At 50.5% G+C, this 19,890-nt stretch overlaps 1 protein-coding gene across 4 annotated transcripts; it reads right to left on the reverse strand.

Annotated features, from left to right (window-relative positions):
• Positions 1-4,004: 4,004 nt before the first annotated feature.
• Positions 4,005-18,779, reverse strand: ELK1 (ETS transcription factor ELK1). Of its 4 annotated transcripts, XM_074392219.1 has the most exons (8): positions 18,574-18,779; positions 18,062-18,174; positions 12,821-13,159; positions 9,289-9,532; positions 7,374-7,817; positions 6,224-6,655; positions 5,515-5,616; positions 4,005-5,429 (listed from the first exon to the last, which is right to left on the reverse strand). In XM_074392219.1, exons 4-8 carry the CDS (start codon positions 9,496-9,498, stop codon positions 5,331-5,333), a joined length of 1,287 nt encoding a protein of 428 aa, XP_074248320.1. In that variant the 5' UTR covers positions 9,499-9,532; positions 12,821-13,159; positions 18,062-18,174; positions 18,574-18,779; the 3' UTR covers positions 4,005-5,330. The 4 variants fall into 4 exon arrangements, with proteins under 4 accessions (XP_074248320.1, XP_074248321.1, XP_003939571.1 ...); XM_074392220.1 differs by lacking the exon at positions 18,062-18,174; XM_003939522.3 differs by lacking the exon at positions 12,821-13,159.
• Positions 18,780-19,890: the final 1,111 nt, after the last annotated feature.

Here is a 19,890-nt window from a genome sequence, read left to right on the forward strand (position 1 = left end):
GTTTGATGAGCAGTAAGGTGTCTGTTAATAATCTGTATCTGTTACAGATGTACTTTGTTCTCTGATAACATAAGCCTATCCTTGAAAGTGTACCTTGAACAAAGGAGTCTTGTTAAGATTCTAAGACTTCAGACAATCAGTGCTGTGTTATCCTGTGAAAACGAACTCTTCAAGAAACCTGAAATTGGCTGGGTGCAGTGGCTCATGCCTGTGATCCCAGCACTTTGGGAGGCTGAGGTAGGTGGATCACCTGACGTCAAGATTTAGAGAACAGCCTGGCCAACATGGTGAAACCCCGTCTCTACTAAAAACACAAAAATTAGCCTGTGGTGGTGCACGTCTGCAATCCCAGCTACTCGGGAGGCTGAGGGAGGAGAATTGTCTGAACCCAGGAGGCAGAGGCTGCAGTGAGCCGAGATCGCACCACTGCACTCCAGCCTGGGTGACAGAGTTGGACTCCATCTCAAAAAAAAAAAAAAAAAAAAAAAAAAGAAAGAAACGTGAAATTCTAGCTGGCTGCTTTATTTAACCACCTGTTGCCCTGGTAATATTATAATCAATATTTCCTTTGTTCTTAAACTGTATAAATACTCATAGGATTCCCTGTGGAAGAGGACTGTCGGCACTCTATCTTCTCCCACACGTTTAGGCAATAAAATGACTGCAGATTCCTTAAACAAAGAGTGAGAGTCTTGTCTTACTTAATTATTACATCTCTACACTGCCGCTATGTATTTGCCTGCTTCTTGTCATTCTCACTCCCTAAGTATCAGTTCCACAAGCGCAGGGATTTTTGTCTGGCTTGTTAACTGTGGGTCTGCAGGGCATTAGACAGGCACCAGCAAACAGCAGATGCTCAATAAACATGTGCTAAAAGAATCAATCAATTAAATAAACAAAACTTTAGAGCTTGATAAGTGGAATTGTTACAGAAGTGATTGAACACAGCACTGATTGTCTGAAGTCTTAGAATCTTAACAAGTCTCCTTTGTTCAAGGCATACTTTCAAGGATAGGCTTATGTTATCAGAGAACAGAGTACATCTGTAACGGATACAGATTATTAGCAACTCAGAAGGAACAGTCTGAGTTGGAGGTAAAAATGTGGGCGTCCCATGGAGGAGAAGTCATATTTCAAGTGTGAAGGCCTGGATATGATGACCTAGAGAGGATGCAGGAGAGAGAAGGGAATCCGAGGGCTTTGTCCTGGGGAACCCCAGCATTTCAAGTTTTAGAGAAGTAGGAGAAGCCAGCCCAGGGGACTGAGCGGAAGGGGCCTGTGGAGAAACAGGAAAAACAGAAGAGGGTTTTTCTCCAGGGCCTTGCACATTTGACCTGTGGCTTCTCCTCAGCCTCCCAAGTAGCTGGGACTACAGGCACACACCACACCTGGCTAATTTTTTAAATTATTTGGAGAGACAGGGGTTTTGCCACATTGCCCAGGCTGGTCTCAAACTCAAATTCCTGGGCTCAAGCGATCCTCCCACCTCAGTGTCCCGAGTAGCTGGGACTACAGGCCTGCAGCACTGTATCTGGGTAATTTGTGTTGTTTGTTTTGGTAATTTTGTTTTTTGTTAGTGTTGTCCAGGTTGGTCTCAAACTCAAACTCCTGGCCTCAAGTGATCCTCCCACGTCAGCCTCCTATGTAGCTGGGATTACAGGTGTACAACACGTTACGCTAATAGTAGAGGCCGGGCGCGGTGGCTCACGCCTGTAATCTCAGCACTTTGGGAGGCCGAGGCGGGCGGATCACGAGGTCAAGAGATCGAGACCATCCTGGCCAACATGGTGAAACCCCGTCTCTACTAAAAATACAAAAAATAGCAGGGCATGGTGGCATGAGCCTGTAATCCCAGCTACTGGGGGAGGCAGGAGAATCGCTTGAACCCAGGAGGCGGAGGTTGCAGTGAGCTGAGATTGCACCACTGCACTCCAGCCTGGCGACAGAGCAAGACTCCATCTCAAAAAAAAAAAAAAAAAAAAAAAAAAAAAAAAAAATCTTTAGTAGAGATGGGGTCTCACTATGTGGCCCAGGCTGGTCTCAAGCTCCTGGCCTCAACTGAGCCTCCCACCTCGGCCTCCCAAAGTGCTGGGATTACAAGCATGAGCCACCACACCCAGCCTGGATTTACAGCCTTTACTATATTCTCTTAATCACATAGCCTCTCAGACATTCTGATATCACATAGCCTCTCATTCTGATAAAACATGATTGTATGTGTGAAACCGTTAGTAGGAGACTGTAAGGCTGGAATCATGGATTCACACATACAATCATGTTTTACAGTCTGCTCAGTCAATATCGCCAATATTTTCTCTCACCAGTCAGTTTCTTACATACGCGTGCACAGTCACACACTCTCATGAAACGTTTAGCCACTCATTTGGCCTGTTTCTTTCTCACATATACAAATAGTCACTGATTTAGTCACCACTAACTAGTCTCTCATGAAGTTTCTCGCACATGCACAAAAATCACCACCTCTCCTACCCCTTTCTCACTCAAGCCACTTTTTCACACACCCACGATCCCCGACTACAGCCTCTCCTACGAAGGCATTCACACGCATACGCTATCACACAGTATCTCAGACACCGTCTTCACTTAGTCTCACATTTCTTCTTAATCAGCTTCCAGCACCCCCAGTCCTTGATTTACAGCCTTTCACAAAGTCTCTTGCAAAGGGTTTTACCCATGGACACACAATCACTTTCTCAGCCACTGTCTGAGCTATCACTGTTTCAGCCTCATCATCACGTCCCTCAGTCAGCTTCCGATATACTCAGTCACCATTCGCCATCACCACTAGGCCCTCGATAAGTCATACATGGTCACCCATGCCGTCTCAGTCGTACACACCATCATTTTCTTCACCTGGTCAGCTCATCACGGACACATGTGCCCAGCCTTGCAAGTTTCTCACACACCCCGTCACGTGGTCACTCGGTGTGTCTCATTTGCTCAGCTCTTTTGCGTGGCCCCTGATTCATGGTTTCCTATGAACTGCTTCACGGACCCCTCGACGCTCTGACATCACTCAGATGGCAAGTCCCTCTCCCACAGTTGCTGACTTCCAGTTACTGCTACTGCAAGTCTCCTGGAAACGGTTCCTTGTCCCTCTCCCTCGCACGCCCAGTAACGTGGTATCTTACACCATGTCAGTCACTCTGGCTCACTGTCACTTTCTCTCCCACTTTCTTGAATAGACTGTGGTAGTTAACAGTAAATCGACTTGCCACTAGTCTCAGCTTCTCTCTCACACACACAGACACAGCCTGTCACACTCTCCGAGTCACAGCCACTCATCTTCTCAGTCTTTGCTAGTCTCTCGTGTGCTGCAATTCACACACACAGTTGCACCTCCCCGTATCCGTGGTCTCAGTTACTGGTTTGGTCTCATAGCCATTCTCTCCCATACGATCAAGTTCTCACTCATACAGTCTCGTGGCTTTCGCTGACACGACAGCCTCAAGTCAGCGGTTTTGCACATCTATTTCTCAAACGGTGAGTCGCCTACAGTGAGGTTTGTCACCTACACAACCTTTGCCACAATCCCTGACAACCTCTACTGCAGTTTCATGCCCACATGGTCTCTCACATGTGGTTTTGGCCACTCAGTCTGTCTCGCTCACCATCAAACAGGGACAGGGTGGCAGTCCCCATTCCTTCTCGTAAACATTATTTTGTGTATACCACTGCAGGTTCTTATGCGGTACCTTGACTACTTGTCCAGGCTCGGTGATTTTCTGAAACACAGCCACAATTTATCATACAGACACACCATCAAAAGTCCGTGGTCACAATTTCTGTGCTCTCTCACACACAATCACAGCTTTCCACATCTCTGACACACACATGGTTACAATATGCAGTCCCTACTCTCTCACACCATCACACCGTCTCTCACAGTTAACCTCTGCCTCACACCCTCCACACACTGTCATGCTTGTCACACTCAGCTAGTCCTGACAACATCCGACAGAAAGTGCCAGCAGCCTCCAGCGTCACCTTGAAAAATATATATTTACAGGAACAATTCCCCATTCTCTGGGACTCTTAGAAAAAAAAAGGTCCATTTTGGGGAAGTAAAACCAACAGTGGAGACGAGTGTAGCACCGTCCCCCAAATCACCAACCCCCAGGTCCCGAGGCCTGGACTGGGCCGGCACTGACAGGAGGTGAGCCCAGGAGTCTTCTGAACCCACTCTCTCCTGCTAGAATAGAGACAGGACAGGCTTTATGTCCCCCATTCCTCCCTCCCAACTCCAGGGACATTTAAAGGGTCCTTTGTACCCGCCCGCAGGAAATTGGGGGGCTGGGAGGGAGGGAACTGAAAATACACGTTTGGTATCAAAAATAAACACTTGCGGGGGGGAGGTGGCAGGAAGATTCACCCCCAAATCCCTTCCTTCCCACCCACCCCACCAAATATAGGAAGAGATGATCCCCTCTCCCCTATTGAAAAGTCCCATTTAAAAATAGATTATACTATCAAAATGGCGGGGGTGGGGGGGGGAGAGACAGGGAGACCTGGAGTACTGGCTGGGGGGGCCCCCCAGACGGGGACCACGCCCCAAAAAACCCCTCCATTGGGAGGAAACAGGCAGGACCCCAGGGAGTTTGGCAGACAAAGGAATGGCTTTTCAGGGGGGAGAAGAACAAAGAGACATTCCTCCCTGGCCAAAATGTTCATTGAAAAAGGATAAGCTGTCTGAGAGAGAGGTCGGGGAGGTGGAAATTTCTATTCCAAGGGTGTGATTCCTCCTTGGCCAAGACTCCCAACCCATTAAATGGTACAAATTCTTCCTGGACCCCTGAGTATGGCCAGGAATAATAAAAACAAAACAAACTAACTCTTCTACCCACATCCCAAAATGGAGACAGGGCTCCCTCATCTCCCCAAGGGCAGGCTGAGAAATAAAGAAAGAAAGGTCCTTCTCAAGCCAGACCCCGATTGTCTTGTCTTGGGGAACAAAGTGGGGAGGTAGGGGAGATGTCCTAACCACCCTAAAAGATTAGGTCAGGCTCCTCCCAGTGGCCTTCAAAAAATAAATAAATAAACCGCCCCTACCACTGAAGTAGGAGACGTGTAAGGGCGGCCACTGGGGGACTGACAGAAAAGAGCGAAGTTGTGGAAGCTGTGTGTGTTTTCTGTGGAAGAGTTAATGAGAGTTATTCTTGGGAGCAACTCTTCCCAAGGATCCCCACCCCACCACAATCAGAGCATGAGTCTTTCAGGTGAACTTTGTTTGTCCTTGAGATGGCTGGCTGGAAAGACGTTCAGGGGCGTGGATGGAGTGACCCCAGAAGCGGTGGTGACGGTGGTGGTAGTCATGGCTTCTGGGGCCCTGGGGAGAGCACCACGGGGGTCGAGAGGCCATCCACGCTGATGGAAGGGATGTGCACCTGGGCGCTGCCACTGGATGGAAACTGAAGGCAGAAAGAGGGAGAGGTCTCAGATGGGGGCCATTCTTGGATCTCTCACCCTGTCCAAAACGGGGATAGAGGGTCCTACCTGGAAGGAGAGCTTGGCTGGGCTGCGAGGCGCAATGGGACTCAGGGTGCTCCAGAAGTGAATGCTGGGAGGCAGCGAGCTGGGTGTCAGCAGCACCGGGGTCTGTGGGGAAGGGGTGGTCGGAGCTCATGAGTAGAGGGTAGATGTGGGAAGATGGAAGGAACCTAGTTCCAGGCCCACCACAGATTTCCCACTCACACTCCCAAGGGCACTCCTCCAAAGTGCACACACCTGGACGGTAGCCACAGAGGCCATGCCTATGATCTCTCAGATTCTGCAGGCACCCCCTCCCCACTCCTGAGAGCCCACCCTCAGCTGCTGAGACCTCATTAGTCAAGACCACCCACAAGACTCTATCCACATGCTGCTCTGAAACCTCTCAAGGCACCATCCCAACAGCTAAGGGTCAACTTCCAACTCATGTCCCACCCGTGAAACCCAAAATGCACATCCCAGACCAGAAAGCCCCGCTCAGGTTTCTTAAGCAACACCCCAATCCAGAAATAGTCCCACAGAAAGCCCCTCGGTCACACGCACGAAAGTTCCCATCCCTCCAGCCCAGCGTCAGCCCAGTCAATCACACTAGAAGGCTCCACCCTCTTCAGGGACAACCACATTTGCCCTTCTCTGATTCCCGTCAGTCACCGGCCACAGGCCAATCTCATTGGTGCTGGCTGCCCGGCCGCCCCACCCCTCCGCAGGCACTTACCAATGTATGCGTAGGAAGCAGAGACGGGGTCAGCGCTGGCCCTGGTGCCTGGAGGCCGGAGCCAGTTCCGGATCCTGGAGTTCGTTCAGGTCCCGGCCCACCCAGCAGGCTCGGGCTGAGTGGAAGCTCTAGATCCCGGGGCTTCCGGCCTTTCTGCGGCTGGGAGACCTCCGGGCTGGAAGCCACGGGGCCGCCTGCCTGCCCTGCGGTGTCCATAACGACCGCGGGCAGCCGGGCTGGCACGCCCTCCTGAGGAGGGACTTCTGGCTCTGCCTTGGTGGTTTCTGGCACAAACCCTCTCTCCCCGACAACTTCCAACTCTTCCTTGGGCCCTTCCACTTTCACTTCTGGGGGTAAAGGCCGGCCCAAACCCGGCTCCACATTCAGCTCTTCGGATTTCAGGTTTGGGGCCTCGGGCGGGGTCAGGATGACCTGGGAGAGAAGCGGGCACAGAGGGTGCATGAGAATTGTTGGGGTAAGACACACTTTCTCCTGTGGACCATCCAGTGATTTCCCAAGGAAGGTGGCACTTGGTACTGGGGGCATGACTGCCCATCAGAGCAGGTCCTCCAACAGGAGCTAGGACGTTGTCAAGGAAGTACGGCTTCCTCTGGGGCAGGTCCTCCTATGGGACAGGGGACTTGGGGTGAGACAACCTCAAGTGGGTAGGAATCTGAGGGATACCATCCTCGTTCATTAAAACAGTGGTTCTAAAAAATTTACCTTCCTCCAGACCAGCAGCATCTCCCTCGTTCGGAAACAAAAATGCAAATTCTTGGGCCCCTCCCCTGCCCACATATTCAGAAACTCTGGGGGTGTGCCCAGCAAGCTGTGGTTTAACAAGCCCTCCAGGTGATTCTGATGAGCGCTAGAGTGTGAGAACCAGTGCATTTAACAACTATATTCCGGGCACCTACATGTTCTGCAGCTACTAACTGTAGCACAGTATTCTCCCCCTTCAGTTTCTGGATTTGCGTAGCTCTCTGCGCCACCCCTCCTTATAAGAGTATGTCTGTGTTCTTCCTTCCACCACTATCTCCTTTAACAGGACCGCCACGTCTCTTCTACCAGCCTCCCTGGACATCTGGGGATTACACGTCCCTCCTCTTTACCACTTCCTCTTGCTGAATTTCTATATTCCAGTCCTTACCTGCAGAGGCAAGCCGGCCTCCTCAGCCTCCAAGCAGGCCTCCAAGGGGGCTGGACTGGTGCTCCTGCTCCCTGAGGGGGGCGCTGCTGCTCCTGCAGGAGCTGCGCTGGGGAGCACCACAGCAGGCCGAGGATGAGGGGGTGGCTGCGGCTGCAGGGACTGGATGGTGAAGGTGGAATAGAGGCCGGAGCGCATGTACTCGTTCCGGCTGCTGCGTGCCAAACCGCCTGGGCCTGCCATTCCTGCACCCTTGGGAGTGCCTGGCTTTCCCGAGGCAGTGTCCCCTGGGGTGGCATGTATAGCAGCAGGGGCCACATTTGCCACGGCGGAATTAACAGACACCTCTGGCTGGGGCAGGCAGTCCTCAGTGGAGCACCCTGCGACTTCAGGATAGGACACAAACTTGTAGACGAACTTCTGGCCGCTCACCTTGCGGATGATGTTCTAGGAAGGGAGGAGAGGAACAGAGGGCCTTAGAGGAAAGGGGCAGGCTGGAGGCAGGGTGTCAGGGGAGAAGAGGGGCAGAGTGGCGTTTCTCTTCTCCTAGTGGCTTCTTTCTACTTGCCCCTCTCCGGCTTTGCAGTCGCTGTAAGCTCCCCTCCCAGCCCATTTCCTCTCCCCCTAGAATCCCCTTGTCTGTATCCGTCCCCAGTTTCTCCCCTTTCTCTCTTCTCCACACAGCAATTTTTTTTTTTTTTTTTTGAGCTAGAGTCTTGCTCTGTTGCCCAGGCTGGAGTGCGGTGGTGTGGTCTCGGCTCACTGCAACCTCTGCCTCCCGGGTTCAAGCAATTCTCCTGCCTCAGCCTCCCGAGTAGCTGGGACTATAGGCACATGCCAGCACACCTGGCTAATTTTTGTAATTTTAGTAGAGACAGGGTTTCATCATGTTGGCTAGGATGGTCTTGATCTCCTGACCTCATGATCCACTTGCCTCAGCCTCCCAAAGTGTTGGATTACAGGCGTGAGCCCCCGCGACCAGCCGACAATTCTTTCTTTTTTTTTTTTTTTTTTTTTTTGAGACGGAGTTTCGCTCTTGTTAACCAAGCTGGAATGCAATGGCGTGATCTCGGCTCAACGCAACCTCTGCCTCCTGGGTTCAGGCAATTCTCCTGCCTCAGCCTCCTGAGTAGCTGGGATTACAGGCACGTGCCACCATGCCCAGCTAATTTTTTTGTATTTTTAGTAGAGACGGGGTTTCACCATGTTGACCAGGATGGTCTCGATCTCTTGACCTCGTGATCCACCCGCCTCGGCCTCCCAAAGTGCTGGGATTACAGGCTTGAGCCACCGCGCCCGGCCCGACAATTCTTTCTTTAAGCCCCTTCCCATCAACCCCTCTCCAAGTCTCCCCTCTGTCACTCTCCAGGTCCGTCTATCTGATTCCCCCCACCCCCGCACCCACCAGGGACTTCAGTCCTACAACCTCCTCTTCGCAGTGGGGCCCATGAAGGGGAATAGGTAGGGGAACAGATCTTCCTCCTGGCTCCAAGAACCAGGGGTTCACAGGGCCAGGCCTTGTGGGTGGCTGTCAGGACACAGTTCTGGAGACTAGCAAATGCAATAAGATAAGAAAATGAAGTAACTGATATAAATGCTGGAAGAAAGTAAATTAATGTAGATGGATGGGGTGATGAATTATTCATACAGAAGATTATTTGAAGCTAATGACACAGAAGTGGAACAGGGCAAGGTCACTGCAGAGGACAGGGTGACGAGGCCTCCTTATTAGTACCACTGTGGAGGCTGAAGCTAAAGTGGCAAGAAAATGAAGTAACTAATAGCAATTAGGAATATTAAAAATACTGGTATAAATATCCAGAGCTATAGCAATTAAAATAAAATAAATATCTCTCATATTGATATCTATTTATATATTTATGTCAGGGGGTCCCAGCTCTGGTCTAAGAGACTGTACCTTGTCATAGTAGTACCGCAAGGCCCGGCTGAGCTTGTCGTAATTCATGTTGGTCTTGTTCTTGCGTAGCCCCCACAGCCGGGCCACCTCCTCTGCATCCACCAGCTTGAATTCACCACCATCCCGTGAAGTCCAGGAGATGATGTGGCCATTGCCTTGTTCTCTCAGCAGCTGCAGCAGAAACTGCCACAGCGTCACAGACGGGTCCATCACTGGGGGAGTGCTCACGCCATCCCAGGGGTACCTGGAGTACAAACAGCTGAGTTGACAGGCGGTGGACATAGGAGGGGCAGGGGTCAGCGGGGGCAGGATTCCTTTTTCTGTCTTTTTTCCATCTCTGTCCTCAAACCCTACCATCATTCCCTCAACATCCCCAGACTAACTTCTAGCTCCCCAGTCTAGCGTGGGCTGCTCCCTGTGATGGATACAATTTGTGGGTATCTTAGGGTGGTGTGAATGTATTTTTTTAATTGCATTTTAGGTTTTGGGGTACATGTGAAGAACATGCAAGATTGTTGCATAGGTACACACATGGCAGTGTGATCTGCTGCCTTCCTCCCCCTCACCTATAGCTGGCATTTCTCCCCATGCCATCCCCCCCAATTCCCCACCCCCCACTGTCCCTCCCCTATTTCCCCCCAACAGACCCCAGTGTGTGGTGCTCCCCTCCCTGTGTCCATGTGTTCTCATTGTTCAACACCCGCCTATGAATGAGAACATGCGGTGTTTGATTTTCTGCTCTTGTGTCAGTTTGCTGAGAATGATGGCTTCCAGGTTCATCCATGTCCCTACAAAGGACACGAACTCATCGTTTTTGATGGCTGCGTAATATTCCATGGTGTATATGTGCCACATTTTCCCTGTCCAGTCTGTCATCGATGGGCATTTGGATTGGTTCCAGGTCTTTGCTATTGTAAACAGTGCTGCAGTGAACATTCGTGTGCATGTGTCCTTATAGCAGAATGATTTATAATCCTTTGGATATATACCCAGTAATGGGATTGCTGGGTCAAATGGAATTTCTATTTCTAGGTCCTTGAGGAATCGCCACACTGTCTTCCACAATGGTTGAAGGTGTGAATGTATTTTGCATGTGGGACAAATGTCAATCTGTGATGGTCAGACGGAAGACTGTGGTAGGCCAAATGATGCCACCCCTGCTCCATATCCTAATCCCTAGATGTGTTATTTATACTACACAGCAGAAGGGAACTTTGCAGATGAAATTAAGGTTACTCAATTTGTAGTGGGGTGGGGGGTGGTCTCACTACATTGCCCAGACTGTTCTGAAACTCTCAGTCTCAAGCAATCCTCTCTCCCTGGCTTCCTAAAGTGCTGGGATTAAAACCTTAAGATAGGGAGATTATTTGAGTAAATTCAATCTAATCATATGAGCTCTGAAAAGCAGATGATGAAGAAAGGTAGCTCAGAGATGTGATGACAGAAGAGGCAGGGGAGATTCAAAATGTGAGAGGGACTCAACCTGCCATTGTTGGCTCTGAAGATGGAGGAAGGAGGCTCAGAGTCAAGGACTGTGGGCAGCCTCTTAAAGCTGGGAATGGCCATCAGCCGGCAGACAGTAAGGAAACAGGGACTTCAGTCCTACAACCTCAAGGAATTGGATTCTGCCAACAACTTGAATCAGCAGGAAACGGGTTTTCCCCTAGAGCCTCCAGAAGGAACACAACTCTGCCAACACCTTGATTCTAGACCACTGAGAACAGTGTGGGACTTCTGACTTACGCAACTTTAAGATAACAAATGCATTGTTTTACGTGGCTAAGTTTGTGATAATTTATTACAGCAAGAACAGAAAACTAGTTCCATCCCCCTCACTCGGGCATTATCTGTATCTTCTACCATTATCAATGTCAAGTTTTCAGGTTCTTTTTTTTTTTTTTTTTTGGCCAGACCCTTGCAAAGGCTACTCACTCAACGTGGGGTTTCCTTCTTCCGCCTAGCAGTCTTATCTACCTTTCAAGTCCCAGCTCAAAGGTCTTTTCCTTTATGAAGCCGTCCTAAAACCGAACACCTCATCTCTCTGTCCTGCTACTGTCCCTGAATATTCTCTTTTGTTTGTTTTTGTCTTTTTTGGGATGGAGTCTCTCTCTGTCACCCAGGCTAGAGTGCAGTGTGTGCAGTGGCACAATCCTGACTCACTACAACCTCTGCCTCCCAGGTTCAAGCGATTCTCATGCCTCAGCCTCCTGTATAGCTGGGATTACAGGTACCCACCACCATGCCTGCCTAACTTTTGTATTTTTAGTAGAGACGGGGTTTTACCATGTTGGCCAGGCTGGTCTTGAACTCTTGACCTCAAGTGACCCCCTACCTCTCACCTCGGCCTCCCAAAGTGCTGGGATTACAGGCACAAGCCACCGTGCTCGGCCCTGAATGTTCTCTTTCTTGATGACAGTAATAATTAACATCTATGGAGAGCTTAATACACATCAGGCACTGTCCTAAGCTGAGAGGCAACGTGGCCTGCTGGACAACTGCCCAGGCACTAGGGCCAGACTTCCAGTGTTCGAATCCTGGTTCTGTCACTTATTAGCTGTGTGACCCTGGGCATATTCTTTTTCGTTTTTTAGAGATGGGGGTCTCACTACATTGCCCAGATTGTTCTGAAACTCTCAGGCTCAAGCAATCCTCTCTCCCTGGCTTCCTAAAGTGCTGGGATTACAAGCATGAGGCACCATGCTTGGCCGATAATCTTTAACCTCTTTGTACCTCAATTTTCTCATCTGTAAAATGGGGATAATGATATGCCCATTGGTAAAATGGGATAACTATAATACGTAGTTCATAGGGATAGTTTATGTATGAATTATCATATGCTTGAGGTGTATGATAAGCTCTCAATATTAGTTGCTGATTTTGTTCACAGTCCCTTATCTGCTATTCCAAAATCCAAAAATGCTCTAAAAACAGAAAGCTTCTTTTAACTCTTTTGGCAGCAAAACCTGATTTGAAATGAAACAAGGCCCTTTCTGGTCTTTATTGATTCTCACTTAGTATGAGTGTTCATACATTTTGCTGCAGAAATATGAACACAGCCGATCACAGAGCTTACTAAGGGGTGTTATGTAACATCGTATATGCATCATGTCACCTTTCTGAATTCCGAAGAAATCGAAATTTGGAAACACAGCTGGCCCCAGGGGTTTTGGATAAGGGCATGTACTGTGATTTTTTATGAGCACTGACTCATTTACCCCTCATCACACCTCTGAGAACCAGGCAGTCTTACTGCCATTAATTTACAAATGAGGCAGCAGAGGCACAAATGTCTGTGCGCCTTCCACAGGCCACACAGCTGTAAGTGGCAGAGCCGGCTCCTGGAGCCAGGCAGTCAGGTTCCAGCTGGCTAAGTGTTTCACCGCTAGGCTAAACGGCCCCTCACACCAACTGCTCCCTCTCTGCATGTCCCTCAAAGAACAGGACCCTCCCTGTCACCCTGTTACTGCTTTCTTTCCTGAGAACAAACTGGAAAAAAACATGAGCTTCCTGTTCAACTATACAAGTCACAAACCCGTGAAGTGTCCGATTAGAGTCCGGTCACCAGAGACCTCACTGAATTTGTTTTGCAGGCAGGCTTGTCTCCAGAAGCCCGAAGAGTTGAGAGCGACTCCTGGTGGTGAAGACAGGCAATTTTACCAGTTCCTCTTCCAGCTGCAACAGCACCTATCAGCTAAGTGAAAGGTGACGGTGGGCTTCCAGCCTCAGTAGCACGCAGGGCTCTGTATTTTGTTACCTCTCCCACTGGACCCCTCATAAGGGTTCTAGTAATCTGCCTTGCTCGGATGTGTTTACTTCTTTCCATCTCCTTCACTTCTCAAGCATTTGGTGAGTGCCTACCGTGGGCCAGGTGCTGCAGACACAGCCGAGAACAAAACAGACATCAATCCCTGCTCCACAGGAGCTCACGTCTCAATGGGGAAGACAGACGAGAAACAAGTCAAACACGTACGGATGGCGGTAAGGGCTTTGGCAAAAAAAAAAATCAAGCAGAGGAGAGCTGTTACTTTCCCATGGAGAGTCAGGGCAGAGTAGTCGCCAAGGAGAGGACAACTGGGCAGAGACCTAAAGGAGGTGAAGGAACTGGGCTTGTGAGTCTCTGAGACCAGTGAGCCAGGCGGAAGCAGCAGCTGGTGTGAAGGGCCTGAGGCTGGAGAGTACCTGGCAGGTGACATGGGGAGAAGAGGCCAGCATGGGTTAGGGGGAGAGCAGGGAGGCGGCAGAAGATGAGAACAGAGCAACGGGGGCCAGACTGAGCCAGGCTTTTTCAGGCAGTGTCAGGACTCTATGTGAGACAGGAGCCACGAGAGGTTTGGGAACAGAGGGGTGACAGACTGGGACTAGGATTTTAAAAGGCTCCCCCTGGCGGTCGTGAGGAGAACAGTCAGGGCTGAAGAGGCCACTGCAGTAGACAATGGTGGTAGCAGTGGGACTGGCAAGACGTGGCTGGGTTCTGGAGAAAGTCTGAACATAGAATAGACTTGGTGACAGATAGCATGCCTGGGGGAGGTGAGAGAAGGGTCCACAGTGAGTCTAGGTTTGTGCCTAGTCACCCACAAGGACCGCATTGTGGACAGCTGAGATGGGAGCCTTGCAGGAGAGTAAGTTTTTAGGGGGATCATGCCAGTTTTGGAGATGGTCAGTTTTAGAGGCCTGTCAGACACCTACGGGTATGCTAGGCATACATTTTAATAATTTAAACATGCAAGCCAGGCATACGATCCTTACCATGTGCTGCACACTGTTGGAATCATTTAACTCATTGAATCCTCAAATCACCGTTCAAGGGTGGGAATTAGCATTTCCCCCATTTTCCACATGAGGCAGTAGAGGTACATAGAAGCAACCTGCCCAAAGTCACACAGCTGGAAGCTGGCAGAGCCGGAATTCAAACCCTAAGTGGTTTGGCTATAGTGAGCAATCCCAGCCACCTTACACCACCAGTTCTCAATGAAGAGAAACAGAGAAGGGTAAGATCCTAGAGGGTGACAGGAATGCCGTTTTACACAGGGTTTGCAAGGAGTTCTTCCCCAAGGAGGCGACACTGGCCTGAAGGACGGGAGGTAGCAAGCCAGACTGACCTCTGTGGGAGAGGGCTTCCAGGTGGAGTGAATGGTGTGTACAGAGGCTCTGAGGCAGCCACCCTAAATTATCTACCGTTCCCAAGACAGTTCCAACCTCTGAGAGTAAGCAAGGGCTGTTCTCCCCGCAGGGAGAGCGCTTCCCTCACTTGATGGCCTCAATTACACAATCATCACATCACGTTCCAGGAAGAATCCATTCTTCCTCTGCGTGATCCAAGGTGCCCAATGACCTGTCTGCCCTTGCAAATCTGTTCTTTCTGGGTCTTCAGGCTTATGTTCCTCTGCCCCTGTTCTCGCTGTGTGACCTTGAGCAAGTTACTCAGCCTCTCTGTGCCTGTTTCCTCATCTGTAAAATAGGAATATTTCACTTTCAAAGTGAAATATTCTCGAGTACACCTACCCTACAAGGCTTCTGTGAGGATGAAATGTGTTAATTCTGTAAAAGACTTAGGAAAGTGCCTCGCGTGTGTGGTAGACACTCCACAGATACTAGCTCTTGGCTAGCGTGTCATCCTTCTCCCCCCATCCCTGCAATCCTATCCTATGGATCACCTTGGCTTGCACTATCTGGCTCCCAGCACCTGTGTGACCTCACCTTCTACCCCTCCCCGCACTCTGCTCCAGCCACACTGGCCGCCTTGATGTTCCTTGAACATGGCAGGCACCATACCACCTCGGCCTCTGCACTAGCGCTTCCTTCTGCCCAGTATGCTCTCTCCCTAGACATTATGGCTCTCTCCCTCTCTACCTTGAGGCCCTAACTCAAGAGTCACCTTCCAAGTGTGGCCTGCCCTGTGCCTATTTTTAACCACCCCCACTACTCGATTCCCACCTGCCCTATTTCATTCTTTCCTCTCATCCTCTCAGCATTTGTCTATTACACTAATTTTACTGATTTATTTTGTTCATATAGTCTTGTCTCTCCAACTTTTTTTTTTTTTTTTTTGTGAGTTTGTTGCCAGGGCTGGAGTGCAATGGTGCAATCTCGGCTCACTGCAACCTCCGCCTCCTGGGTTCAAGTAATTCTCCTGCCTCAGCCTCCCAAGCAACTGGGATTACAGACTCATGCTGCCACACCCAGCTAGTTTTTTTGTATGTTGGTAGAGATGGGGTTTCACCGTGTTGCCCAGGCTGGTCTAGAACTCCTGAGCTCAGGCAATCACCCGCCTTGCCCAAAGTGCTAAGATTACAGGCATGAGCCACTGTGCCCAGCCTCCCCAACTTTTAATAAATGTCAGCTCCACAAGCCCAGATATTTCTGCCTGTTTCGTTCCTTGCCATATTCCAGCACCTAGAAGAGCGCCTGGTACTCACAAGGGGCTCAGTAAAGGTTGGCTGCAGGAACAGTCCCGACTAACTAGCCCTCGTATCCCTTCTTCCCCATATGACCCCTACGCTGGTGTCTGAAATGATCCTTTTCCAATTTATGCATGGGATAAATTCTTATTGAACATCTGCTGTTTACCTAGTACATCTTCAGGTGCTGGAGACGTTGCAGTGAATGAGCAGACAAAAAACTGAGTCCTCATGGGACTAACATTCTAATGCGGAGAGACAGACACAAACAAGAAACCCACACAGTGTGTCACAGCGATAAAGGGACAAAGCAGAGACCCAGCTTGAGCACTGCTGGGTGTGCAGCTTCAGATGGTCAGGGAGGGGTTGATTTTTTTTGTTTGTTTTTACAAGTAGCATTGTTAGGAACTGTTTTTTTTTTTTTTTTTTAAATACATGTGCCTTTGTATAGTATTTTCCAAGCACCATGGTGTGACAATCAATCTTTACTGAGCTAACACTACCCAGGTGCAACAAAATCAAATCACTCTTAGAAACATCTTTTATGCCTGTGCCTTTAGGAGAGTGTATTACGCACACCACAGTGATTTTGTTTTGCCCAGGCTGGCCTCGAACTCCTGGGCTCCAGTGATCCTTCCACCTCAGCTGCAGTCCAAGTAGCTGGGACTACAGGTACACACGCCCGTACCCGGCTACATGCCACAGTTTTGTGAACATATTCTTTCAATGCAACACAGTCCTTATTCACATATGCAACTAGCATTCCTAGAAACAGCTTTTATACCCGTGCCATTACAGAGCATATTACGTACCTCACAGTTTTGTAAACACAGCCTTTTGAAGAAAAGGAGGAAAATCCTTGTTCCTATACAAACTAGCATTCTTAGAAACATCTTTGATACATGTATCTTTTTGTATTGCATTCCACACACCACAGTGTGGTTAACCACTTTTGGGGGTTGGTATTTGAACAAAGTGCTGAAAGGAATCATGCAGAGATCTGGGAGTGGTAGTCAAGGCACAAAGAACAGCCAATGCAAAGGGCCTGAGGCTGGTCCATGGCTGTTATGTTTCAGGAGCTGTGCGGTGGAGGCAGTGTGGTTGGAGCACAGTCAGGGGGTGGGGAGGTATAGGCAGTAATGCTAGAAAGGTTACTTGTTTTACCATTATTTCACAGGTAATATTTATTTACACTGGAGGGGATTCTAGTTCTGATCCCCATTTCACAAATAAAGAAAAAGGTGCAGAGAGGAAGCGGTTAAATCACTCATCTAAGGTCACAGAGCTGCTGGGATTGGGGGGTGGGTGGGTGCTGAGATAAGGTGGGTAATGGAGACAGCTCTGCAGGCAGAGGGAACAGCAAGAACAAAAGCTTGGAGATGGGAACTAATTTGGCTTTTAAGGACTGAGGCCTCACGTGGGGTGGGATGGGGTCTAAGAGGGGAGCCTCAAAAATTATCCTGTGCCCTGAGTACTTCCTGGGCCACCTTTGAGTAAGGAATTTAACCTCCCTATGGCCCAGCTCCCTCAGTACCTATCTCATGGGGTTGTGGTGAGGATTAAAGAAACTCATTCATATGACACACTCTGATACACAGCAGGTGCTTAATAAACGCTAGCTCCTATTGGTATTACAATCATCACTGGCGCTAATGTGTTCACTTATTGTAGTGAGGCAGAACGTCTTTGTGGTTACAAGTGTGATCGGGCTGACCCACTATATTAAGAGGTGGGGGACAGGAAAGGCCATACATTTCTCTACCACAAGGAAAAGAAGATCAGCACGTTCTCCTCTGGGAAGGGGAAAAAAAGAAGGAAATTCAAAGTACACGGCAGACCTTCCTCCAATTACAAAGCACTGGACTCAGGGGAGGGTATGCGGGGGACTGTGCAAGCATACTGGGGTGTGGGGGAGGAAGGCCAATGAACAGATCCTCTGCAAATGGAGGGGGGATGAGGCTCAACGTCTGAGGGGAAGGGGAGCAGAAAACCTTACAGACTCCTGCACCACACCACAGTGAGGGGAGAGAAAAGCCATCACACAGACTGATTCAAAGCAGAGAAGGACAAGGCTATGGACTGAGGCTACTGAAAATAGGGAGATATAAAGCACTTAACTGGCTCACTATTAAAAAGAAGAGAGAAGCCCAAGGGCTACAGTGACAGTTTACGAAAAACGGAGGACAGAGAGGGCAACGGACTGATAGCTAAGGAGAGGTGAATCCAAACATGAAGACTGATCCACTATAAAATGGTGGTGGCGATGGGGTGTGTGTGTGTGTGTGTGTGTGTGTGTGGTGGGTTTCTGAAAAAAGCCATGGACTGATGCATTCGGGGACTGGAGGAGGCAAGAATACAAACTCAGATAGACTCACTGTTAAAGAGGGATGTGTGTGGAGGGGTGCGGCGCCACGGATTGATTCGCTTCAATGAACAGGAGGGGCAGAATAAACAAGGCCACGGACGGCTCTCCCCCTGAAAGTTGAGGCTAGGAGAAATGCAAACACTCAGATACAGATACACCTACTATTAAGGGGGCTGAACACTGCCACAGGCTGGCTCCCTATAACTGTGGGTGGATGGGGGGTGCGTGGGGGTAGGGGGAAAGCCTATGGACGAGTCCATCCTAAGTTGGCGTGGGGAAAAATATAAGCACGCAGACCGATCCATTATACAACGGGAGAGGGAGGTTAGGCCACGGTCAGATCCACTACAAGGGGCGACGGGCGTGGACAATGCCAGAAGCAGGTCCACCAGCCGTTGTGGTGGTGGCGGCGGGGAGTCGAACACCAGCAGGCCACCGGCCAAGCCACATCCTCTGAGCGGGGGCGGGAAGGATACGTGGGGTCACGGACCGGGCCCTCCACCCTCCAAGCCCAGAGCTCACCTGTGTGTAGCGTGGCGGTGGCGTTGGCAATGCTGGTAGCTCCGGGGGGCGGGGGCTCCATACGCGGCCCCACCGCCCCCCAGGCCTGGGTTCCGAGGCGGCGGTGGCGGTGGCGGTGGCGGCGGCGGCGGCGGCGGCGGCGACAGCACCTAGAAGCCGCCCCTGCGTTTCCCTACAGCTCACGTGGGCCCGGGGAGGAGGAGCCCAGTGTCCCGCCGCTCGCTGATTGGCCAAAGCGCTATTAATCGGCCGCACGGCCTAGAGGGGCTGGGGGACTGGACCTTCCCCACGGAGCTGTGCCGTGATTGGCCTAAGGGGAAATGATGGAACGCTCACGGCCCCTGGAGTCCCGAGGAGGCTTGTTCCGCCTTCCTGGTGCTCCACGGCGATTGGCTCAAGGACTGACGGACTGTGAGCAACTGATAAGGCTCGGGGTGGGGGTGTGTGTGTCGGGGGCGGGGGGACTGCCTCACACTGATTGGCTTACATGGGATTGATGGAAGACAGCCTCCAAGGACGGGGGTGGGTGGCCCTGTTTTCCTCTGATTGGCGGATGAGGGACTCTAGACCGCTGCCAAAACACCAAGGGGGCGGTGCCGCACGCCACGCTGCCCAGCGGAAGTAGGACTTGTATAGAAATGGGCGTAGCAGCCGGCAGGAGTGGGTCGGGCTGGGCTGGGCTGTGCGTAGGCGGCCAGTGTACCTATATGGTTAGAAAAGACCCTAGAGCTGGGTAGAAGACGAATTTAGAACACAGCGGAGGTAGGAGGGCAGGATGGCTGTCAGGCACACGAAGGAGCATTGAGTGGCAGAAACGAAATGTCTTCAGAGGGCAGGGCTGAACTGCGGCCGGACTTAAAAAGGGGAGGAACCTGGCTCTGCGTTGATTGGCGGCGGCTGGACTCAACCTAGAACAGGGGCCGGACTAGGGAGAGCGGGATCCAGCTCTGTGCCTATGGGAAGCTGGAACCACTTAGAAGCAGGGGCTAGGACAAGGTAGCGCTGAGGTGGGTGTGGGTGTAATTTAGGGTACCTGAGGAGCGACTGGGTGTGTGAAAGGGTAAACCTTAGGGCCCTTTGGTTGCTGTGAAAATAAACCAATCACCATAAATTGGCTCATTCTCTGGCAATTCAAATGGTGGGGTCTAGGAAAAGGAATGCAAGGGTGAGGTGGGGGCCCAGGTTGCCAAGATGACAGACGAGAGGGCAGTGCATAAGGTCAACTGACAAATACTGCCAGGCAACAGGCTGGAGGCAGGACTGCTGGGGCATTTTAGAGGCTCCACAGAGAGAATGGACCTCAGGGGTCTCTCAGTA

The sequence above is a fragment of the Saimiri boliviensis genome, chromosome X (genome assembly GCF_048565385.1).
Source record: "Saimiri boliviensis isolate mSaiBol1 chromosome X, mSaiBol1.pri, whole genome shotgun sequence".
Lineage (NCBI taxonomy): Eukaryota > Metazoa > Chordata > Mammalia > Primates > Cebidae > Saimiri > Saimiri boliviensis.

What these genes read in the sequence shown, in the direction of transcription:
- ELK1 (XM_003939521.4), bottom strand. Translation starts at nt 9,498, where the DNA reads ATGGACCCGTCTGTGACGCTGTGGCAGTTTCTGCTGCAGCTGCTGAGA. An exon ending in TGCGGTACTACTATGACAAG is followed by an intron (nt 7,818 to 9,288) that starts GTACAGTCTCTT and finishes CTCCCTTCCTAG; the next exon opens with AACATCATCCGCAAGGTGAG. An exon ending in AGGCCGGCTTGCCTCTGCAG is followed by an intron (nt 6,656 to 7,373) that starts GTAAGGACTGGA and finishes CTTCTCTCCCAG; the next exon opens with GTCATCCTGACCCCGCCCGA.